We start from the raw sequence: 25,455 nt of genomic DNA, 5'->3' as shown, positions 1-25,455 counted from the left end.
TAATAAATTATAAAATTGATGGAAGCATTTTAACCCAGGTGAAGTTGATTATGAACCACCATTGGTGCGTGGACTTTCTTTCTTTCTTACAGGAGTTAAAGAGGAAGGCGAAGAAGACGCAACAGGCCTGATCTACAACCGTCTGCTTCTTCTCGTTGAGTTCGTTTCCTTCAGATTCAGTAATTTTTTCGAAATCTCGTTGATTCGATACAACAACTTACGACGTCGACGTCTCAGGCCGGTATGTCGCCTCTTCATTGTCTTCTCCATTTGATTTCTTCGTTAATCGTAGAGCTATATCGTTAATAGCAGCATACCTAGATATCTTCAAGTGATATGGATTTTCACGAAACTAGCTAAACTCCGTCCACTACACTTCAACCCTAACTGAGTGTCTGATTGTGTTATTTGTATACGAGCTCGATTTTCGGAGATGCACTTCCGTAATCATACACGTTCTTTTATTTTCTGAAGGTGTAGAGGTCGATGAGGAGTCCTTTGTATTGCAAGAAGTGGTCTATTGTTGATCTTCATTTCCAGTTTTTAAGGTGTTTTAGGCATTGTCACTGTTGTTTGTTAGCTTTACACATTTCTGCCTGGTTTATAAATGAAACTTGTGTGGTTGATAAGTTTTAGTTATGAAAGGGTTTTAGAGGTGGATTGAAGTTAATACTTGGAATGGAAGAATGTTAGTTGTTGATATGTATCTAATTTTTAACCCTCTTTCATGGAGAGAGAGCCTTGTACAACACTATGACCTAGTTATGCAATAAGTTGGTGGAATTGTTTGATCTAAATTCTGTGTGACTGATTTTGAATTTGATGAGTGAGTTTTGTTGTTGATTACAGGGTGGTTATGGTTCAATTGTAGGTTTGAAAAGCACAGTATGTCTTGATTATCTATCCATCATCATGGACATGGTGAATGGAAGTAATAGTATGAACAACAACAACAATAATAGCAGCAGCCAGAGTCTAGCCTCTAAGCAACGACTTCGTTGGACACATGAGCTTCATGAACGTTTTGTTGATGCTGTGGCACAACTTGGTGGCCCAGATAGTGAGTCATTTACATCTTCATCTTCTTGAAAATTTTGCCTTTCTTTATCAGCTAGCTATGTACAGAATTTATGGAAAGACCAAAGGTTATGTTGTTGAGAGGAATCTTTTTCTTTTCCTTTTTATCAGGAGCTACTCCAAAAGGTGTACTGAGAGTTATGGGTGTGCAAGGTCTCACAATTTATCATGTAAAGAGCCATTTACAGGTAAGTGGAAATGTTTACAGATACAGATATGATTGCATACTTGCATTTGTAATGGTGTTTTTTTTTTTTTTTTTTTTTTTTTTGGTTGACATCTATCTATGTGTATGTAACGGTAACTGTAAGTGTTGTTTATACAGAAATATCGGCTTGCAAAGTATCTCCCTGACTCATCTTCTGAAGGTATATATAATATATCCAGTTAAACCAAGCTGTTGACAAATGTGATAAGTGGATGCTGATTATGTTGGTGAAACTAATATGAATATGATATATGGTATTGGTATTGGTATTGGTAGGAAAAACATTTGACCAGAAGGAATCGGGTGATATGGTTTCCAGTTTGGATGGGTCATCGTTAGTATTATTCTCCTCCTCTCCTGTTTTGTTTCAATTCCAGCAATCACTTGTGTAGTGAATTAAATATTAGGTATTTTTTGTTTTTTGTTTGTTTATAAAAACAGTGGTATGCAAATCACAGAAGCACTGAAACTGCAGATGGAGGTGCAAAAGCGACTGCATGAGCAATTGGAGGTGGTTATATTTTCTTTTCTATAAATGTATTATTTGATGGTTTTTGTGAAGTGAAGATTAGTAAAATGTGGTGGTTGTGGTTGTGTGTATGATACATTATTTACAGGTGCAAAGACAACTTCAGTTACGGATAGAAGCTCAAGGGAAGTACCTCAAGAAGATAATCGAAGAGCAACAGAAACTTGGTGGTGTTGCTGGTGGTGGTGGTGTAGACCCACAAGAATCTGATAATAATAATAATCAAACTCAACCTGCAAACAGCATTTCCATGGATGAACCATTAACGCCTGATGATGAGTCATCAGGTGGTGGTGAGAGCCCAAAAGAGGATCAAGAGAGGTCATTGAAGAAGAGACGAGTCAACATGGATGCAGCAGTTAAACCAGGAACAGCTTTGGGGCTGAACCACCAGATACTGGAGTCCAGCTTCACCACCACCACCACCACCAGGCCACCATACCAGCATCACCAACAACAACAATCAGGATCTTTCCAGTTTGGTACTTCATCAATTGACAATCAACAAGATTAGGTCGGTAGGGCCAATTTAAGATTGATTCATGTAATGTTAATGTGTGTCAAAAGGGGCTTCTTTTTTCTTTTTTTCTAAAAAGAATGGAGATGATGGATTCATATGTTTGGAGTAGGACTTTTTGTATTGTACTACCACTGCATTTTTTTTTTCAAAAAAAAAAAAAAAGGTTTAATTTATAATTTGGTCTCTTTTTTGACTAGTTGTTACACAAGAACAGAAATACAAATTTGCAAATGGTACGTTACATGTTTACATATGACATACTACACATGTTAGTTAGAAAAGCTAGGGAGTGGGAGTGGGAGTGGGAGTGGGACCTACAAAGAATACAACATATGATAGAGTATAATCAATTCAAGATGAATGATTCCTCCTATGCCTGACACGTTTCAAAATACAGAGTCGCAGGCGCTGACTAAGGGCCTCTAGTTTTTCCAGCTTTTCACGTCCAGATGATTTCTTTACTACTTTCTTCTTTTCTTCAGCTTCAGCTCCAGCTGCATGTTTATGTTTACTCGTCGTTCGAAGTGGTGTTGCAAGCACCTTCAACCTTACCTACAACAATTCAACAATCATCAAAATCATGTTTCTCTGTGTGTGTGTGTGTGTGTGAGAGAGAGAGAGAGAGGGAGGGAGGGAGAAGCAACCAGGTGATTGTCGTTGGATGATGTTGAGCAATCTGGAAAAGGTTCAACATCACTCCCCAAAGAGGAGCATCTTCCCCAGCTCTCTCTATTTGAGCTTGTATACGAACAAGACTCCTGCAATTGTGGTTGTGCTGCTTCCGTATTTACATCGTTCGCCTTCTGCACACATGACATGACATGAGGATAACAACAAATTATTACAATTTACAAAATGAATGATTTTAAAGGTTAAAGAAGAGTCGTGATGAGTTACTTTAAAAAGCGGGGGCATAATTCCAGTTCCATGAAGATAATCCTCAACCGAATCCGTGGTTAAAATGGTAGGTGGGGCAGATGAAGTGCTTGCACTGCCACTCTCCAACCCTTGCCCTTTCCCCCCGATTATCTCATACAATAAACTCTGATCACAACACCACAAATGTTTATTATACACTTTATATATATATCATAAACAAGAGAAATAAAAAGTTATTAAGTTTAAACTACCTCTTCTATACCAGCAGCATCAACTTGAAGATCTCCCAAATCATAATACTTCTCATATTTTGTTGAACATGATGGTGATAACTGAGGAGGGTGAAGGACATTGTGAAAGAATATGGAGACCGAGTCATAGTAAAACTGTGGCCTAGATGAGTTGTGATCCCCATCAAACTTTATCACATTTTTATCTCCCTAAAATCATCATCATATGTCAAAATGTATATATATATATATATATTATTTTTCTTTTATTTTTTTAATAACTAAAATGAAGATAGATACTAAAGGATATGTTCATACTGCATAGGAGTTAGAAATGAGGTCAGAGTGGTGGGGTTGTATAAACTTGTCCCCTTTTGCATGTCCAAATAAAGCAGGAATAAATGTTTTTGGTGCAACCTTCAATGCATTTATATCCATAATATCAAATTTTGCCTTCTTCTGAATCACTCTACGCATGTATTGCAGAGCTACTTTCACCTGTCAATAAATTTAATTTTAATTATATGATTATTAAAAACAATAAATCACATTCATATGCACAAGAAACATTAGCCTACCGTGAATTTAGGAAGCCGAATTTTGTACACATCAACAAGTTCCATCATTAGATTAAATAAATTAGAAAAAGCACTATCCAACACCATTCCAGCTATAGAAGGGTCCTCAGCTCCATACAGTAAGCTACACTCAGTCAGGGACAAAAAGGTAATTTACTCTTAAAGATTTTCAACAATACAATAATAAAGATTAAAGAGTACCTGGTAACTGCACCCATAGAGCGCCCCCATAGACCAATACGAGATATTTGTTCGTTGCTTCTTAGATATGACACAACAACCTTCAAGTCATCACTCTGAAATTAAATTAACAAACACATATATTTATATAGAAAAAAAAATAGAGAATATAGTAAAGAAAGAAATACAAGAATGGAGAGTGTATAATTAAAATATACCTCATGCCAACCAAGGCTGACATAATTACCATCAGATAACCCTGAACCCGAAAAATCAAGAGTGAAAACAGTAATATTTGATGGTAGAAGAATCACAGCAGCCTCATTTGCATCCGCCCTGCATCCACTACACGAGTGGGTCCCACAGATAAGAAATAAGTTTCTTATATACATTTAATTAAATTCAAAGACAAAAACCTGTTTCCATGGCAGTATATGACACAAGGAAGAGAGGTATTATCTGGGAAGACTGAAGGCATGTAATGGCTACACCTCAATATATGCCCTCTACCATTTCTGAGCTGAAATTTAAATAATAATAATAATATGATTCAGAAAGTTTATGGTAATTTTTGCTAAACTTAAATCCCAATAATTAATATAATGCAAGTAAGTTGTGGATATATCATATTATATATATGCATATGTCCATACTTGCCTCAAGGTCTTGTCTTTTGTATTTCCTTCCAGCAAGAGTGAAGTCTTTCTCCCATAAATACTGGTCAGGATTATAATCAGCTCTGTTTCATCAACATCATCAATTGCTATTCAGTCATAATATTTGTGCAGAATTATCTTTTTAAATAACAGTTCCATGAATGTGTTGGTCTTGTTCAACCATGGCCTTTTGTAACATCCTCAAATTTTATGATGATAAAGAACTTGTTAAGTTAAGTAAGCATGATTTGAAGCCAAAGTATTAAGTATAAGCTTAAAAAGCTGGTGAAAGTAAGGAATAGGAAAAAGGTAATGAATTTGTTGACAAGGGTGTATCTATGCATGTATCAGGGACTAGATGCGCTGTGATTGCCTTGAGTTTTTTATTCAAGGTAAGTGCTATTGCTGTTTTTCATTGTCAAATGTTGACAAGGGTGTTACCCTTTTAATATTTAGTACCTTGACAATTGTTATATTCTTAATCAGCATGGTACCTGTCTATGGAATATATCTAACCTAAAGTAGGAGGTTCAGATTATATATATATATATATATATATATATATATATATATATATATATATATATATATATATATATATATATATATATATATATATATATATAACCATTGACAGGATCAGAAGTCAGTAAGCATCAGATCTGGTATATATTTCTTGTACTTCATTGTGAGGTTAAACTTCCATTTATATACAAACTATAAATACTATATCTAAGAGAATTCTGCAAGCATTATATGGGATGATATTGTTATTGCAGAAGATAACAGAGAAGGAATTGTTGCTCTAAACTGTTTCATTCAGAAAGCATGAAACATTGGTTTTATCAAGAAGATAATTTGAGGAAGGATGTTGCTTACTACTGACTTTTGTTTAAGAAAAACTGAGTAGGGTTTCTTCAAAACAAGCAGGAAAGGATAGAACTAACAGCTATTAAGGTTTTTTCAGAAGGAAGTGAAGGAATGACCATAAAGAGTTGCTTATGAAGGGCTTTGGGTTAGTTTGGGGAGTTCGTAAGATGATAAAAGAAACTCCCAAGAACAGATCTGCAATGTCATGGATACGAAGCTACACATAGTGAAGTATACCAATCCGTTTTACATATCTTATGCTATGTTTGGCAAATAATTATCGATACCTAATATGCTTCCAAAAAGATGTGGAACAAAGTTCTTAAAATAAAGTAAAACATAATCATGAGTCAAAACGGAAAGCGTATCCATACCTGGGAGGTCGAATGACAAAATTGATGAACTGATCAATCATATCGTCGGAAAGTTAAGGCGGAGAGTAGTATAGAACCACTCCGCCCAATGAACAAGGGCGGAGGACGAATGCTCCCTTTGACCCACCACGAAACCTAGCAGGAACTCAGATGCGTGTGTATCTAGGGATCATTTGGGCGTAGTATTTGAAGATGAGTGACACAATTTCCGGTGCAAACGTCTGTAATGAAGGATTTTGTGGGAGAGCGAGGGGTAGACGATGAGTAATCCGATTGTGGAAGTACAGCAAGAATGACCATTGGACTGTTAATTTGGGAAGGGAAATACGACCATGTGGCCCATGTTCTGTTATAAGTAAGTAATTTCATTAAAGTTATGCCAACTCGATTATCCAGAAACTTAAAAGAGTAAACAACAAAAGTACAATACAGGTTTATTTCATTCATTACTTTTCATATTTTTGGTTTAATTTTTATTTTTTTTGGATAATGCCAAACATGACTATCTGACTATATGATGATAAAAATACAGAAAGGTAAATCAATTTTTATCCATTTATGAAAGTGAATATCAATTCTGAAATAGGTATTTTGGATTTCAATGATGTATTTTTAATATATAATGTATATTTTTTTAATTTGCATTAAATATATTTCAAAAAAATTATTCTGACTCCCAAATATAAATAGAAATATCATCATTTTCTCAACTAAATGACATTTTTTATGCCTTCATCATTGTCTACTTCATTTTGCTCCTGTTTTTTTAACTTTTTGTTAGATACCGACAAAAACAAAAAATTTCTTTAAATTTGAGATTTTGAACTTGTTTTTGAAATTTTAAATTACATTTTTTATGTCCATAAACTAGCTCTTGATTTACTAAAGCTCTTTAAATGTCATGAGTTTGATTCATTAAGTCGGATTGAAACATAATTGCCGATGATCTATGTTTAGTAAAACATTGGTGAGAATTTGAAGCTTGTTTGACTTTTATGGAATTTAATAGAATTTTATTGTTCAAAACTTTGGATCATCACACTTGAGCCATAAATCCTTGTGTAATTATATTTTCAAAAGAATAGTAACATATTTAGAATGTCATTTGATTCAACAGAAGCCATTTAGGAACAATATGGATGATCTATTAAATCAAACGAAGTTCATGGTTTAACTTGGAAGGTTGATACCTTGTGTGTGCTTATTTAAGCTTCTAAGGCATTAACTCGTTTAAATCATCATGTTATGAATTAGTTGTTGGATTAAGATGTTTAAACCAATAACTAAATTGGTATATTCTTGTATTAGAGACAAAGTCATTTTTGGGTAACCTTCATAACCGATAACCGGATAAAATGATTTTTAGACTGATTTGCTAATTTATTATATGGTTAATAAATTGAAACACATGATTTACTAATTTATTAAATGATTAATATGTTAATTAGAAATGGTAATAATTAATTCGGAATTAATTGGAACAAATTTTGAGATTGACTGGATTAATTAAAAGTATAAGGAGTAGGGACTAAGGTTGTCATTGTCCAAAAGATGAACAAATGAAAGCTTCCAGAACCTTCCCAATAGGGAAGATTTTGGAGGAACCCAATTAGGGTTTCTGGAAGCCTCCTGGTGATAATGACATTAGAAGTTATATCCCCCAGTGTTTGACACCCCTCGAACTTTGGAAGTCATATCCCCCAGGGTCTGACACCCCGTCATGCTCAGTAGCTCACTTGCCAATGGCTGAGCTGTAACAGTTAGAACTTCCTCTGTCCCTAAACCGGGTCACAAACTCCTCCCCGAAACTTCTCAGATTCTCTAAGACTCTCACCGATTCGATTATGGATCATGTGTTTTCAGTAGTACGGGCCCAATACTACCTTCCACACATATCCATACTTTCCTCAGCAATCCTCCTGACTCCTCCAAGTCACTTCCTCAAATTGGTGCACCCAAGTATCACTAAACCTCACTACTAACCTACTAAAACTTATCCTAGGCTTACCTCGGTTCCTGAACCCACCCAATCCTCAGCTTCCGAAAGATTCCCAGTAATGTCAACTAGCTACCTTATGAATATAACCACATGCAACGGAGATCAAATAATCATTCGAGTAAAAGACTCGTCTTGTAACACCTGGTTCGGTATTGGTTGGAAAGTTGCCAATTTTGGAAGGTTTTATGCATGGACTCGGCGAGTTGGGAGATCAACTTGTCGAGTAGGGTCGTGACATCTTGGACGCGGGTCGGAACTAACTCAGAGAGTCGGAAGGCCCAACTCGGCAAGTCAGATCTGTTTAGAGAGAACCCTAGTTTCGGGTTTGCCCCCTATATAAACATCATTATAAACCCTAGTAGCCTCCCTTAACACCATAGAAGAACTTTCACGGCCGCAAACCCTCTAGTGTGTGAAATAAGATCAATAAGGAGCTTATCTTTGAGATTTTGGGGAGGATTCCAAGTTTGAAGAGGAAGTATCAAGGGAGAAGTATTAGATCAGGCATCTATTTCGTGTTGGGCATCTGTCTGAGGTATTAATCTACTACCTTAAGCCTTGATTTCTTTTTGGAAGTTATGGCCAACCTTAAGGAGATGGAAGCAAACTTAGATCTGGACCTATCACAAGGATATGATTCCAGATTTGGGCCTCCTTAGGTCCCAAATATCATAAAGTTACACCTTTTATTAAGCTTATTCCCTCTCCATGCATGAAAACCTTGTTTGAAGGTTAGTTTTGGTGTTATGGCCATGTGAGGTCTTGCATGCACGTAAAGTTTGCTACTTTATGTGTTATCTACACTAGTAGAGGATAGATATGAAGTTTGGGACCTTGAGTCCCACTGGAAAGGGTCGTAAACATAATGGACTAAGGGGACTCGGTGAGTCGTGCAAGTGACTCAACGAGTCGAGAGGGTTTTCCCGTTCACGGCCAAGGGTTCACAGTCAAGGGTGTTTGGTTGGAAGTTTACGGCTGTAAACATCAAGGAACTCGACGAGTATCTCGAGTGACTCGGCAAGTCAATGAGTTAAGCAAGGAACCCGATGAGTGGCTGATAGCACTCGACAAGTCAAGGTCAATATGGATTGTTGACCTTCACTACAAACCTAAACTTTGACCAGGTTTGACTCAGAGGAGCATTAGGAGCCGAGTTAAGATTATTTACTTGTTGGTTATAGGCAGTTTGGGAGGAGTAGTGTAGGACATACCTGATTTCAGTTGTCGGTTCAGCTTTGTGAGGTGAGTTTTCTCACCATACCAATGGGTCTAAGGCACCAAGGCCGACCCATTTTACGTTAGTTGGTTTACTTGTTATGTACAGGTGTGATATGTATGTATGATATGCGGTAGAGATAGCCTATGTGGCTAATGGTAGAGATAGCCTTATGGCTAATGGTAGAGACAACCTTTATGGTTGATGGTAGAGATAGCCTTGTGGCTAACGGTAGAGATAGCCCTTATGTCTAACGGTAGAGATAGCTTCATAGCTAATTGACATGTGATATGTGGTAGAGGTAGCTACTATAGCTAATCGATATGTGTTATGTGGTAGAGATAGCTTTTATAGCTAATGTGATATGTGGTTTGTGTGGGGTATGCTCTCGAGGACTCACTAAGCTTTCAGCTTACTGTCTATGGATTTGTTTCAGGTACATCGGAGACCAAAGGCTAAGGAAAGGCGTGATGATGCGGCGTGCACTCTGTCTCTCTTTTCTGATATGGTTTGGGGGAGACTCTGATGTTTTGAAAATAATAATGTTGTAATGTTGGTGATTTTGAAAACAATTATTGGGATTTTCATGATTCATTCAATATAGTTGACTAATTCAAAATGAAAATTTTCTTTGAAAATTTGGGTCGTTACAAGTTGGTATCAGAGCCTTGGTTTGAGGGATTTAAGCACACTCTCGGATGTGTCAGGACTCAAACTAAGGAAATGATAAAATTGTTTTTAAAAAAATGACATAAAAAGCTTTTGAAAGAAGAAAAATATGAGAGTGCAACGCGCGTGATCAGCCGAGCCAAGTAAGTAGTTCCCCAATGTGCTAGCCATGTTATTCTTGTTGGATTAGTGTCTAAGTCCATAACTATTTTGGTATGTACTTGACCCGATGGTGCATGGTCCTTTTAGGTTGCCTTCACCAAAGCAACTTGATAGGATGAATTATGGAGAGTAAGGATTAAATATGATTTATTAATATATTATGGGAATAATATATTAAAGGAGAAATCATATTGTTTAATTAATATTAGTTAATAATTAATTGGTAATTAGTTTTGTGACTAAAAGAGATTAATTAAACTTAAGGGACTGGAATTGTAATTATAAGATAATTGCAATTTGGGCCATGGATTGCCTTGTATTAAGGGATGGACGAATTCTAATGGGAACCCATAAGGAAATCGTCCATGGGCTTAATTAAAGGAGTATATGGGTTGCTTAGGGCTTAAGCATCCAAATTAGGGTTTCCTTGTTAGATAACCCTAATAGCCCAACTATATAAAGACCCCTTAAGGCTCAAAAACGTGGCTAAGCTTCTTGTAAGGGTTTCTACACGTTTTTTGGGAGCCTCCATCCTTTCTCCTCTTCATCCTCTTGCTTATGGTGTTTGTGAACCATTAGAGGAGTGACACTTGTGACTCTAAGCATTCCAAAGTCAATACAAGGAGATTTGGGATTGTTATTGCTACATAACAATCAAGGTAACATTATAAACTCATTCTTATGTTAATATGATTACTTGAATACTAGAATTAGGGTTTATAGTCTTGGATTCAAATCATGTACAATAGAGAAACCTAGATCCTAGCATTAGGGTTTGTATGAGCACATAGGATGTCTTATGACCAAAACCCATCAGTGGTATCAGAGACTAGATTGGTTTCAATTGTATTGATGCATATTTGATCGAAATAAGCACTGAAAATCGATTTTTTGAGTTTCTGAATGTTTGACTCGCCGAGTCACTTGGTGAACTCGCCGAGTCAGCTGTACTCGACGAGTCCAGGTCCAGACTCGACGAGTCAAAGGGTCTGACAGCTCAGATTCGCGATTTTCTTCCTGTTTTGGTTTTGGATAATTACCATAAACTTGTTTTTGTGATAAAATCCGAATTTTTTCATTATTATGTGATTATCCTTACCAAAATAGAAGATAATTGTCAAAAATTTAGATAATCACTTGTTTTATTAGATAAAGTTTGATTATTTGTAATTTAGATTTGAATTATTTTATGAAATAGTTTCTATTTATCCCTTTAGGTTTTATAGTTTAAATTTGAACCCCAAAAGTTTTGTTGTTTTGAAATTTAAATAGTTAAAACCCTAATGTTTTGAAAGGTTTCGAAACTTGCCCTCAAGTTTTGGAATTTCAAAGTTGATTAAAGGTTTAATTAGAAATGTTAAATTCTAAAACCCTAGTAATGTTTTGAAAAGTTCAATTTACACCCTTATGGTTTTATTAATTAATTAAGGTGTATAATTAAAAGAAGTTTAATAAATCCATAAAAGTTTAGGTTTGCAATTTAATTGAATTAAAAGTATAATTGTTAAATTTGACCAACTAGTATTTTAAAAGTATAAAATACACCCTATACTATATATAACATTAAAAGTATAACATTATATATATGTATGAGTAAAAGTCAGTCTTACCGTTAGTAGGCCTCATTCACGAAGCTGGTCTATAAGGGGTGTTTAAGGAAATTGCCTATAAAATGGCGATTGAATGGGTATCCACTCTTACCCACCGCACTCTTGACTAGTGGAGGGTCGTTAGCCGAACGGGTAGGATAGGACGAAACCTTCCATTATAAGTATAATGAAATACAAAGTAACTAAATGTTTTTCAAATTCCCAATCTTAGTTACTTAGGCAAAAGTGAATTGATGCAATTCCATGAAATTACACTTTGTGCCCTTGCGAGGACGTTAGTGGAGCGTGTGTGGTTTACCGGCACACTAAATGGTTCTAAGCAAAGGTAGCAAAGGGTGACTCAATGTTTTTCATAGTTCGGTGGAGCGTGTGTGGTTTACCGGCACATCGAATAGGTGATTGTAACATGTGAGGGCACCATGTAGTTTGCATGGTTATTCACACCCGCTTTGTGATCCTCGGCATCCCAGTCACAAACAAGAGGGGCATATCGAGATTTAAACATGCCATTGAAATGTTCAATGAATCTCAAAGGATCTAGGAGTTTTCATAGATTTAAAACTTAAATTTCTTTTTCGTTTTTCATGGTGGAAATTAGTGAATCGTCATTCACTTACCTTCAAATGTTCTGCATTTGGGTTACGGCATCCCTCTCCCGAGTTATAGGATATTGTGTTGGCTCCTAGCCTTGGAATTTCATTTGGGTGATTTACCAAGGACTCAATCAATCAACTAACTTGAATTCGTTTTTCTCCCGATGTCAAAGTTCGACAACTATGGTCTTCTCAATCCCGTGGAACAAGCATTCCACATGAAGATGATATTCCACGATTCGATCGAGGAACAAGAAATCATGCTTCACTTCCTCCTCCTCCTCCAATTATTCTCCCTAACCCACAAGTTCAAAGGCTTGAAAAGTTCAAGATCACTCAAGCCCTTTTGGCAAGTGAACATAAAGAAGGAAAGTCGGTGTGTGCACACGTCCTAGGGATGAAGTCACACTGTTGGGATCCGTTGTCTGTGAGGAAATGGCTGTTGATTGGGTTCTTCGGTCACTTCCTAACTCATATAGTGAGTTCGTAAGAGAGTACTATATGATGAACCGCGACGTGAACCTTATAGATCTCACCCACATGCTTATTGCTGCTGAATCAGCAATGGTTTGGCGCAATAGAAAAGCAAAGTTGATTGGTGAATCTGCCTTCAAGACCTCTATGGATATAGACAATGGCAATGAAAGACATGCAATGATCGAAAAGTTTGATCATAAGAGAAAGGCGATGTCTGAAGTAGTTCCATGTGTTATTCCAAAGGAGTCAATTTGCTTTTATTGCCAAGAGAAGGGGCATTGGAGACGAAGTTTCCCTATTTACCTAAGAGATCTAAGAGATGGGAGAGTCAAAAGTATGACTACGCTTTAGGTAAGAATCCACTATCTAACTCCATTAAGTTCCTATTCATTGATTCTTAATACATGATGTGATAAGATTGCATTTGAATGTTTTGAAGGATCGGTGAAAAGAAAGGAAGCTTGATAAGAGAGCAAGATGAATCTAATCACAAGAGATGGATCTCGATCTCATGGACTTGAAGATTGGATTTTGAGCTTAGATAGTTATGATAGAGTTGTTAGAAATTTTTCTTTTACATAGTTTTCAATAGATTTTGCATTGTAAGGACAAATATTTTTCCGCTGCTTTTATAAATAAAATAAATTTTGTTTGACTTATTTATTTTGTTTACTTCCTTGCAATGAAATCGTTATGTGAAAATTGATGTTTGCATATTTCTACAACGAATGGATATGATTCTTGGTTATGTTATTTATGGAAATGTCAGGAATTTACCAAATAGGGAGAGTTTCTCATCGCCCAAATTTCAATTGGACAGAAACTTGGAATCATGCAACGTGGATGCACGATGAATGAGAAATTTCGTATTTGGAAATTAGACTAATTCATTGACAAAGTGTCAAGTGAAGGACTAGGAGATCGAGTACACAAAGTTGTGTGTTGATCAAGTTCACCATAAGAGTAACAAAGATATTCGTCATGATTTACTAAAGGCTTAGTAAATATGATTATGCTTATAAGATTAAGTGTAATTTTGAATTGATTAAAGGGTTTAGATCAATAACAAAACGAATAAGAAGAATCAAGTAGGCAGAAAGATAAGAGTTTCTCCATTCTAAAAAGAAGGGAGAGTAGCTTTTATGCTTTATGATAGGTCTTAATGATTAAGAACCATATCTCAATTGATCCTCTAAGTGAGTCTTGGTACAATTGTATGTCCAAGAAGAGGAATCAAAGATTGAAGAAATGGTCAAATCAAGAAGTCAATCATACTTCGTTCCAAAACAAGTCTTAAAGTCAAGATTGTGACATTGAGTGAATAGTATTAAGAAGGTTTATAACATTCATCAATAGTGGAAAGTTGTGATGTCTTGGATAAGACAAAGACCAACTAAGACCAAAATTATGAAGTGTTTTGTTTTGATAAAAGCTACACTAACTCTTGAATATTTGTTTGTCAAGAAATGTATTGACAAGAGAATCTTATATGTCAAGGAGTCAGTGGGAGTCTTAATAGTCTTGAAAAGTTTCAAGAACAAATCAAATAAACCTTATCGATCATCACTAGCACACGAGTTGAGGTTTACAACCTATCGTGAAGACATTATTTTGTTTCTGTGCCAATCCAATCGAGTTAATTATGCATGTGAGTCCTATGAGTTCTCATTTGAATGCATAAAAGGCAAGGACCTTGATCAATGGAAAGTACATTGATAGGAAAAGGTGAGCTACTTAACTACTTGGAAGACGTGGTGGGCAGCTGTGCTACCATAAGGCAATCAAGATTAAGAAAGTTCGATCCATATGAGTTTGAATTTGTCGTAAACTTTGTTTTTTAACAAATTCACATGGATAGGAACGAATACACCGCTTTAAAATCTAAGTGTCATAAGATTTCCTCCTTCATGAAAATGATTGTGAGAAAATGCTTTCACTAAGAAAGATTTTAAAAGATAGTGATTGTAAAATTGCATTCTCGAATTCGATCATGGTTACGGCATCCCTTTCCATAATTTGAATTGTGAGGTTTGGCAATTAGTCTTAATTGTTAAGACACACATATGAACTATCTAAGGCAAAAGTGTATAAGTTCAAGAAGCCTTGATAAAAGATTATCAAAGCACTAACTATTAGAAACATGAACTTAAGAAATTCAATAAGTATTGTTTTTCTGAAAGTTAAGATGTTTATGAATACATGTCGAAGCTAGTGGGAGCATAAGTGTTATGTTTTATAATAATCATCATGATAGTGTGAGCATAAATGTTATGATTGTATGATTATTAAGGCACGTATTGCATAGTTGGCAATATTAATTATAGAAAACAAGAGTCATACTTTGCAAAGTTGTAAAGTTGTTTTGCTATAATTAAGGGAGAGAATATTATGCTTCATTTCAAATCTAAAGGATTAGGTTGTGAAATGTTAATAAATTTAGTCAAGGGTACATAGTGTGTTCTTAATGTTTCGATTATGATTATGGCATTCCTCTTCACAATTCGAATTTTGAGAACATAGCAAATAAAACATTATGCGTTGTGTCCCATACGCTTCGAGTATAGGATCGATTGCAAATGATTTAATGTTTGACCATTCTAAAATTTTCCAAATGTCTAGCGCATTTAGAGGGAAAAGGGACTAGAATCGGTTTTGACTAAAATAATTAAACAACTATCAAAGGACAATCCAAAGTTCGACGAGGATTGGTCGCTTGTGAGTAGTTGGAAGTATAGTATTGGAAATTATGGAAATGTTTCCATATTGGATGGACAATATCGACATCATTACGAATAGATAAGATTCTATTAAGAAATTAGTTGTCATATGGAAAATATGGAAGCGTGTCCATATTGGGAAGTAAATATTGAAAATCTATATCTAGATTAGAAACCTTTATGCAAAAGGATGTTCAAAGGAATGTACTTTGAGTGAGAGACATCGTATCTAAGGAATTGTCTTGTAACAATCTCCGATAGAGGACTTTGTAAAATCATTGGCAATAGTCTTTGTGACTTTGGTGCAGTGACATTACGAAAGGATCGTTGCATAAAGTGTTAGAATCTAGCATATTCTATAAGTAGCGAGAATTTGATATTCTTACACTTAAGAAAATGGATTTGGAGTTGTAAAATGAGAAGGATTGGAAACGTGTTCAATTTGTCTATTTCACAAAAGTAAGAATCATAGGTAAACATTGTGTGCATGCTAGGAGCATGGGACAAGTGTAATAATTCAAGTAAGAAGTTGATTAACCAAAACGACAAATAATGAGTAATCGATATGGTGATAAATAAAACGTGTTTTGTTTATACTCAAAGGGTTGAGGCCATATGGGATTAGTATTATTCTTGTGTTTCACCTTGCATGTTTTGACTTCCAGAATAATTGAGTTTATTAAGAATAATCGAATTATTCAAACGGGCCACAGTCGTTCATATGTTGGAAGTAGATATGAATGAAGACTGTCGTGAATTGGTGTGTGGATTGTCTAGAAGAGTATTAGACATAAGCAAATGTTTGCTGCAACGTTCATGAGTGCTTATGAATATGATTTGAGCATTGGATTAAACCCATGCTCACTTGGATCACTCCATGAATTGTATCACGAGTGATTAGTGAGACGATAACATCTTATATTCTTGAAACTGAGATGTGTGAGTTGTATCTTGCTAATCGATTGCACATTGATAATATGTAAACGCACTAGTAACTTGGTGTTATAAAACATATTGTTGTGTGTGATTCGGTGAGTGAGTGCAAGCAAGCATTGTATCAAAGTTTATCCGTTCCTTTTATCCAAGGTAGGATAAAAGCGATATCTTTGGGCCCCTCGATGGTTTAGTGATGACATACGTAAATGCTCGGCCGGGCTAGGGCTAATTTGATTTGTTCAGTTAGTCTGTCATCATAAATCGGAAATCGAGAAGTAGTACAAAGAGAATGATTTGAAATCATATCTCATACGATATCTAGAATGGAGGAATATATGATCCCTTATCTAAGGACACGCGTATCTGATATGATCAGAGTTGACAGTGGCTTTGGAAAGCTACGATTGCAGATCAGGATCTGAAGTCATACGCAGAATAGTTGTTAGACTTATCCAAGTGGGAGACTGTTGGATTAGTGTCTAAGTCCATAACTATTTTGGTATGTACTTGACCCGATGGTGCATGGTCCTTTTGGGTTGCCTTCACCAAAGCAACTTGATAGGATGAATTATGGAGAGTAAGGATTAAATATGATTTATTAATATATTATGGGAATAATATATTAAAGGAGAAATCATATTGTTTAATTAATATTAGTTAATAATTAATTGGTAATTAGTTTTGTGACTAAAAGAGATTAATTAAACTTAAGGGACTGGAATTGTAATTATAAGATAATTGCAATTTGGGCCATGGATTGCCTTGTATTAAGGGATGGACGAATTCTAATGGGAACCCATAAGGAAATCGTCCATGGGCTTAATTAAAGGAGTCTATGGGTTGCTTAGGGCTTAAGCATCCAAATTAGGGTTTCCTTGTTAGATAACCCTAATAGCCCAACTATATAAAGACCCCTTAAGGCTCAAAAACGTGGCTAAGCTTCTTGTAAGGGTTTCTACACGTTTTTTGGGAGCCTCCATCCTTTCTCCTCTTCATCCTCTTGCATATGGTGTTTGTGAACCATTACAGGAGTGACACTTGTGACTCTAAGCATTCCAAAGTCAATACAAGGAGATTTGGGATTGTTATTGCTACATAACAATCAAGGTAACATTATAAACTCATTCTTATGTTAATATGATTACTTGAATACTAGAATTAGGGTTTATAGTCTTGGATTCAAAGCATGTACAATAGAGAAACCTAGATCCTAGCATTAGGGTTTGTATGAGCACATAGGATGTCTTATGACCAAAACGATACCGCAATACGATACCGATGAGGAGATGAGGCGGACGCGATATCATTCCATGCTGAGGGTCAATATTCAGGAGTTTGTGAGCTTTACGGGGTGCAAGACCCTGAATGAAATGGTGGAGAAGGCCTGGGAGCGAGAAATGGAGTTGGAATCTCGCACAAAGTGAAAGCCTGAGCAAGCTCAGGCAGCAGTAGGACATGCTAAGAAGCCTAAGACTTTAGACTTTATGGCTGATGGTAGAGATAGCCTTGTGGTTGATGGTAAAGATAGCCTTGTGGCTAACGGTAAAGATAGCTTCATAGCTAAATGACATGTGATATGTGGTAGAGGTAGCTACTATAGATAATCGATATGTGTTATGTGGTAGAGATAACTTACCGTCTGTGGACACTTTGATGGTAAAGGCAAAGGCAAGGCGTGATGATGCAGCGTGCACTCTATCTCTCCTTTCTGATATGGTTTGGGGGACACTTTGATGTTTTGAAAATAATAATGTTGTAATGTTGGTGATTTTGGAAACAATTATTGGGATTTTCATGATTCATGCAATATAGTTGACTAATTAAAAATGAAGTTTTTCTTTGAAAATTTGGGTCGTTACACATCCCTAGAACGGTTATACTCAAATGAGAGTTATGCAATAGGGTCAAGTCATCACTCTGAGATTATTCAGCATGTGTCCTATGTAACTTAGCATATTCACTTAACAGCTAACTCACATCACTTAGAGTCCCACAAAGCACAAAGCAAGCAACATTCAGACAATGGAAAATCTAACCAACATACTCCAATCAAACCATTATATCCTCTAATCAGGAATCTGTACTGGCATGAGATTCTAAAGCTCATACAATCAGGCATAACCTAAACAGGCTATCCTATCACTAACTGATCGGTACTATCATGCAGCTCAACAAGCACATATAGCAGGCATATAAGGCATCTTCCTAGATCCTTAGCCCTAATCTAGCATGCAATTCTCATACATATACAATAGGAATATAAGGCATCCTTCCTAGATCATTAGCCCTAATCTAGCATGCAGTTCTCATACACATATCATATCATAACATAACATGTATGGGTATCTTAGGGAATACCTACTTGAGCTCAGCTAATTACATGCATCACACACCTTGTTCTCAAAGTTCTTTTCCCTTTTCGAATCCCTTTTCAAATTCTTTTTATAAAAATGATTTTCTTTTGAAAATTTTCATACCAAGTCCTCAGTTTGAGTCCAGGCACACCCGAGAGTGTGCCTGAATCCCTCAAACTAAGGCTCTGATACCAACTTGTAACATCCCAAAATTTAAGACCAAAAATTTCATTTTTAATTAAGTTATTATAAAACCAATTAGTATACAAACATCTATAATAACATCCCATGTCAAAACCAAGTGTCAATAATCAAACATGTTAACATAAAATAATATCATAGTGTAATCCCAAAGATCTCATGTGCGGAAAACATAGTGTGATGCGTTGCGATCGCCGACTCTTTTCCTTTAAAAACGAAGTACCTTAAACCAAAACTGAAAACCGTAAGCACGAAGCTTAGTGAGTTCCCCAATCATACCACATACCACATAACAAAAATATTGTTGGGCAATTCTGGGGTGCCCGACCTACCCTGTCAGGCAATTCTGGGGTACCTGACCTACCCTATTTGGCAATTCTGGGGAGCCCGACGTACCCTCCGGTTTATCTCAACCGGCTACAACGACTATTTCACCCATACTACTACCATATAATAACATAGCATAAACATACTGTCAGGCATATTTGGGGTGCCCGACCTACCCTGTCAGGCAATTCTGGGGATCCCAACCTACCCTACGGTTTATCTCAACCGGCTACGGGGACTATTTTACCCCCTACTACCTACTATCACATAACATCATATCATGCTAGCACATAAACATATCAGGTAGTAGCAAACCTAGACAATTATCACAAAGAAAATCATCTATCAAACAAGTCCTACTAGTGGCTCGACATTGTGGCCTTAGACCCACTTCTACTGGAAGGTAACTCACCTCGCACTGCTGAAGTCTCGCGGACAAAAACCTAGCTGTTGGATGACATGTTCCTGAACTGTCAACACAAAACAACACCCAATTAATAATCGGGTTCCATCACATACCATAAGTCCATGCTTAGGGTAAAAGACTACTTTACCCCTATCTTAGCTTAAGCCAAGCTCAAAGCCCACTCTAAAGGCCCAAAAGTCAAACTATGGCTCAAAGCCCAACATATGGAAATTGGGCCCAAACCTATATATGGTCTTCCCCTAAGGCCCAACCATTTAGTCCAATCCAAACATTTGGCATTTCTAATGGCCTAATATCTCATAATCATAAAGGTCCAATTATGGCCCATCTATGGCCTAATTTTCTAAATTAGGCCCAAACCCTCACATGAGCCTTACCCTAAAGCCCACCCATAAATTCTTAGTCCATATGATTGTTCTTGGATGGCTCATCAATAGCCTAATCACCAAATCCCAATAGAAAGGCCCAATTCAAAACCCAAGTGAAATTAGGGTTTTCACATAAAATGATGATTAGGGTTAAGTATTTTTTTACTTAACCCTTTAAGGACTTAATCCATTAAGTCCATCAATCTACTAAGTAAATCATATAGTGTGGTCGGGCTTAATACATAATCCAATTCCAATGGCCCAAAATGCACGTCCCGACAATTCAAAGCCCATATACCCAAAATTAGGGTTTTCTAAACCCTAATTAGGGTTTCCCACCCATCACAACCCAATTAAGCTAACGGAGGCGGCCACCACCTCACGGCGGTGGTTATGGTTCTAGTCTATTCTTGTCCAAGCATCCCAAACGAAATCTAAACACAAACTAAGCACACCGCCACCCAACACGATGGTAGGTGGTGGCAGCCACCACCTCATGGTGGTGGTTATGAGTTTTCTTTTCATTATTTCATCACCGATTACAATATACAACACCAAATCCCAAAATAAACACACACAAATCGATGAATACACACATACACACAACGACTATTGTGGTGGCCATCGGTGGTACATGGTGGCAGCCACCACCTCACGGTGGTGGTGGTGGCTTTTCTCGAGAATTCTGGCTAAACAAAACACCCCACTTCACTGAATAAACACACACAAACACTCTTTGCCCAGAACAGTAACACTGTCACCCACTTGGTGGCATTCGACGACAGCAACAACAACGACATTAACTGTGAAGACAGCTTCTCAGTGATTTATAGCTCCAACAACGATGGCAGTGACCTTAGATGGTGGCAATCACGACGTTATAGCTCCGATCTCCAACTGCTTTCGTTTCATCATGCTCCCCTTCGGTCTTCGTTCTTTGACGACAGTGGACGCAACAACGGCGGTCCTCAACTTTGCGGCTCCCGACTTCATCGTCGACTGGAATAGTGATTGATGGCGGCGATAGAGCAGTCGGAGGACGTCATCGGAAAGGAGTAGTTGCGATGTTTGACGATAGCTTCGTCTTCAATGGAAGTGGCAGCGGCCTATGATTCCATCTCTGATATTCGACGGCTCTCCCTCGGCTGCCCACAACATCACCGACAGCGACTATGGCGTTTGGATGGCGAAGTAGCGGCGACAGTCGGCTGGAAATGGTAATCTCACCAGAGACGAAGAAGGAGGGTGATGGTCGGTGGTGGGATGGCGACTGCACTCCCTTAGGGTTAGGGTTTGGACCGGGGGGGGGGGGGGGGTTATATACACAGTGCCCTACCAACTTATTACCATAATGATAGGAATGGCTCCTCAGTCTCCCTTTTCTTTCAAAACAAATCCACAATGTACCCTTTTAACCCTAGCCACCAGAAAACCCTTCAAATTAAGTCCATATTTTACCAAACAGCCCCTCCCTCTAAAAATTATTTTCAATTGAAGTCCTTATGTTACCAAATGGCCCATCCTCTACCAAAACATTTTCAACTTAGGTCCAGAAGTTACTCTTTAGCCCCCGCTTCCATAAATCCATTCATATTAAGTCCAAATGATACTAAACACCCCCAACTTCTAAAATTGTGACACTTATCTCCTTGAGACCAACACCTTGCTATATAATTATTGATTTTAGGGATACTATTCGTTCATTAATTAATTAATTAATTAATTTAATAAATGAGGTGTTACACCTGGGCTGATCCCTGAGTGAGTTGGGGACACTCGGCCTTTCGGTGGCCCATCTGGTTGCAGTGAAAGCAAACCGAAAATCCCTTGGGGAAGTCCCTCACCAAATACCCCTCCTTGCCATATTTATAGCAAATCCCCGCTCGTCAAGACCCCTCATGACTCTTGCCGCACTTTCCACAAGTGCGACTCTTTTGGCCTCCAGCTCTCGAATCATCGGGCTTAGCCCGCTTTGTCGCCAGCTATGATTACACCTGTCTCCTATCTCTCCCCTGCTGCTCTCCCTTCTCTTTGGTCTGAATCTCCAGCTCAATCTCTCTCCTCTTGGTATTGGTCTGCAACTCAGCCAATGTCTGATAAGATGATTTCGCCATGAACTCCCGAATATATATACTCGGGATGCTCAAATACCAACTCACACATGCCTGCTCAGTGGACACATGCTCAGGGAAGAACAACGCCCTATCATGAAACATCCTCGTAATCTCTGTCACTGACTTTGTCTTCTGCTTGAGAGATAGAAACTCCTGTGACAAACGTTCCCTCTCCACCTGGGGAAAATACTTATCTCTGAATAACTTGGTGAAACTATCCTAAGTCACTCTAGCATGATCTGCAGGGTTAAAATCAGTCGTAACAAACTTCCACCAGTCCTTCGCTCCCAAGCGAAGCTGGTTCAACGCGAACCGAACTCTCAGATGCTCTAGACATGAAAACGTATAGAAACACCCCTTAATGTCGAAGATCCATCTCATGGAAACAATCGGGTCCTGCGTCCCATGGTGGCTTCGTGTTGCTGAACTCATCGAACAACAACGAGTCGCCTCCCTGTGGCCTGGCAGCAGCTATGACCGCGGTGGCTGCAGCAGCAGCCTCCGTAACAGCAGCGTATTGCTCATCGAATGTGTCAATCAGCATGGTCTTAATAGACCCGAACATCTCTGGTATGGACTCTGTGATAGCTACGGCTAGCTCCTCATGAATGATCATGTAGATTTCCTCGTTACTGGTACCACTGCCCCAGGGTTGTTACAGGTAATCACCACAGTGTCTCTGAAATGAAAACACAAAATCATCATAGACTAGATCAACATACACACACACATACACTTGATTAACCACCCATACACGCTCCTTAGTATCCTAAGATTCTTACTTGGGTCGCATACAGATCTGGTGCTTTCAGTAGTACAGGCCCAATACTACCTTCCCCACCAACCTGTAGTCGTCCCAAGTCCTCCTCCTAGGATCCTAATTCACAGTACTCAATCCCTCATGGATATCAAACTACTCTCTCGGTGGATTCCTCAATGCTCATCTAGGTATCTCTCCTAGATCACTCAAAACTCTCTCTAAAAGATTCCTATTATGTTTCTCCCTACTCAGCACACATAAAGCAAATAGCAGATAAGATCAATCAACAACATACCCTAGGCTAAGGCATCATGAATAACGAAACTCCAACCCTAATTTCTGAAATACCTAGCTTGTCCTCTAGCATGCAGCTCTAATATCTCATAAGTATCTCATAATATAAACAAGTAATGGTATTTTGGGAAATCACCGTTCGGGCTCTGACTGATTGTATACACTGCTCCATCTCGTTGTCTCTTTAAAACTCTTACTCGTTTTAGAAAAATCATTTCTTTTAGAAAAAAAAATTCTCAAATCCTCAATTTGAGTCCAAACATACCCAAGAGTACATCTGAATCCCTCAAACCAAGGCTCTGCTAACAACTTGTAACACCGTAAATTTTCAAACAATTTTTTTTTCATTTTTAAACCACACAAAACTCAATGTCACTATTCTCAAAAACCACAAATGTATCAATTTTCAAAACACATATCAACTAAACAATTGGTATTATCCCAGAATCCTCAAACATAATCTTGACCAGGTGTGTACAATCAAGCTAGCACCTTCCCGCAATCTTGTGAAATACCTGAAACACATAAACAACACAGTAAGCACGAAGCTCAGTGAGTTCCCCAAAATACCACATACACAGTAATAAGCCTCTCATGGCTATAACTCGGCATGGACCCTCCGGTCACGCGTCTCGGTGAGGACCCTCCGGTCATGTGTCTTAGTGAAGACCCTTCGGTCTCACAACTTGGGTTGGACCCTTTGGTCATGTATCTCAGTGAAGACCCTCCAGTCTCAGAACTCGGTTTGGACCCTCTGGTCCTAACTCAGTAAAGCACAGAATAATATAGCATGTATCACAAAGAAAAAATGCATATTATCACATACTCAGTATAAGCACATAGGACCCTCCGGTTGATAACTCAAATAAGACCCTCCGGTCACACAGTATTACCGCTCCGGTAAGTATAGTGAGAAGACTCACCTTGTAAGTAAGCAAGTAGATCTAGTACCCCGCGAACAGTCTAGACTCCGCCTGCATAATATAATTATCTCTAATAAGCAATTTGTAAAAACCACTCCGAGATGTTAAGCTAATTCCTCCACTAAATCTCAAAAAGGGTGAAAAGACCATTTTACCCCTCCGTGGTCTCTAAGGTCCACAGTTTACCAAACCCTAAAAGTCAACGTAAGTCAACGCTTAAGTCAACAGTTCATGTTAACTAAACTCGTCGAGTGCATCTCTGCGACTTGTCGAGTTCCTTCGTTTTCTCTGAAGTATCGGGAAAATCCAACTCAATTCGTCGAGTTGTCTCATCAACTCGCTGAGTTGTAGCGTGTCCAGTCTATCATGGAAAACCCCATGTGACTCGTCGAGTTGGCGCATGCACTCGTCGAGTCCCTCTAGAACAAATTCTCATTCAAAGAATTCTAAGCAGAAATAAGGTCCCAAACTCTAAATATAGCCTCCCAATGTTGAAATACCACGTAAAGCTACAAGCTTTACGTCTATGCATGGCATCTAGGGCTCGAAATGACAAAACAAGCTCTACATAGGGTTTAATGCATAAAAACTTGCCACTAGCTTGATAAAGCTTGGACCTTTGGGCTCAAGGGACCTCATATTGTCCAGATCTGAAGTCTTAACTCCATGGCAAGCTCAAACAACTCAAGAACTCAAAGAATGATAGGAAAAGGCCCTAAACTCCCTAGAAAAAAGATCTGACCAAATAATGATCAAGGTGGTAACTTTTTACCTTCAAACGGAAGCTAGGAATGAATAAACACTGGATCCAAAAGCTCCCTCTCATCCAAAGCCTTTTGCTCCTCAACCTTCCTCCAAAAATGCACTAAAATACAAAGTATTAGCCTCTCTTTCTCTCACACAAGGTTATAGCTCGATTAGGGTTTCTTTCAGAGTGTTAAGATGATAAGGGAGGCGTAAATGAAGGCTTAAGGCCCTTTAAATAGGACTCAAACCCTGAAAATTAGGGTTTTCTCACTCAGATCCTACTCGTCGAGTTAGGGTTCTCCAACTCGTTGAGTAGACGCTAAAAATCACACGACCATTAACTCCTCTACTCGGCGAGTTGGGGGCGTCCAACTCGTCGGGTTGCTCTGACATTATGAATGTAAATTAGTTAAATATTATACCTGGGATCAGGATGTTACATTTCCGCCACATGAATTTT

General features: G+C 37.8%; 2 protein-coding genes across 3 annotated transcripts; one reads left to right on the top strand and one right to left on the bottom strand.

Moving 5' to 3' along the window:
• Positions 1 to 24: 24 nt before the first annotated feature.
• LOC145004369 (uncharacterized) lies at positions 25 to 2,442 on the top strand. Of its 2 annotated transcripts, none has more exons than XM_078963265.1 (7): positions 25 to 241; positions 850 to 1,060; positions 1,189 to 1,265; positions 1,403 to 1,445; positions 1,562 to 1,619; positions 1,727 to 1,796; positions 1,903 to 2,442. In XM_078963265.1, the coding sequence occupies exons 2-7, from the start codon at positions 913 to 915 to the stop codon at positions 2,326 to 2,328; spliced, it is 822 nt and encodes a 273-aa protein (XP_078819391.1). In that variant the 5' UTR covers positions 25 to 241; positions 850 to 912; the 3' UTR covers positions 2,329 to 2,442. The 2 variants fall into 2 exon arrangements, with proteins under 2 accessions (XP_078819391.1, XP_078819390.1); XM_078963264.1 differs by having other exon boundaries at positions 90 to 241; positions 872 to 1,060.
• A 56-nt stretch (positions 2,443 to 2,498) lies between these two features.
• LOC145004368 (alpha/beta-Hydrolases superfamily protein) lies at positions 2,499 to 6,431 on the bottom strand. Its single transcript, XM_078963263.1, has 11 exons — positions 6,102 to 6,431; positions 4,859 to 4,940; positions 4,618 to 4,721; positions 4,420 to 4,546; positions 4,223 to 4,317; positions 4,022 to 4,145; positions 3,762 to 3,941; positions 3,465 to 3,653; positions 3,232 to 3,378; positions 2,979 to 3,137; positions 2,499 to 2,886 (listed from the first exon to the last, which is right to left on the bottom strand). Exons 1-11 carry the CDS (start codon positions 6,140 to 6,142, stop codon positions 2,686 to 2,688), a joined length of 1,449 nt encoding a protein of 482 aa, XP_078819389.1. The 5' UTR covers positions 6,143 to 6,431; the 3' UTR covers positions 2,499 to 2,685.
• Between the last annotated feature and the right edge of the window lie 19,024 nt (positions 6,432 to 25,455).

This window comes from Lactuca saligna, chromosome 7 (genome assembly GCF_052625555.1).
Source record: "Lactuca saligna cultivar CGN05327 chromosome 7, ASM5262555v1, whole genome shotgun sequence".
Classification (NCBI taxonomy): domain Eukaryota; kingdom Viridiplantae; phylum Streptophyta; class Magnoliopsida; order Asterales; family Asteraceae; genus Lactuca; species Lactuca saligna.
The sequence above is the reverse complement of the archived record's forward strand: the minus strand, read 5'-3'. Positions and strand labels throughout refer to the sequence as shown.

Coding starts and splice junctions, on each gene's coding strand:
- LOC145004369 (XM_078963265.1), top strand. CDS start 913: ATGGACATGGTGAATGGAAGTAATAGTATGAACAACAACAACAATAAT. Junction 1,266..1,402: donor ATGTAAAGAGCCATTTACAG/GTAAGTGGAAAT, acceptor TTGTTTATACAG/AAATATCGGCTTGCAAAGTA. Junction 1,446..1,561: donor CCCTGACTCATCTTCTGAAG/GTATATATAATA, acceptor TGGTATTGGTAG/GAAAAACATTTGACCAGAAG.
- LOC145004368 (XM_078963263.1), bottom strand. CDS start 6,142: ATGATTGATCAGTTCATCAATTTTGTCATTCGACCTCCCAG. Junction 3,379..3,464: donor ATGCTGCTGGTATAGAAGAG/GTAGTTTAAACT, acceptor TGTTGTGATCAG/AGTTTATTGTATGAGATAAT. Junction 3,138..3,231: donor TTATGCCCCCGCTTTTTAAA/GTAACTCATCAC, acceptor TCATGTGTGCAG/AAGGCGAACGATGTAAATAC.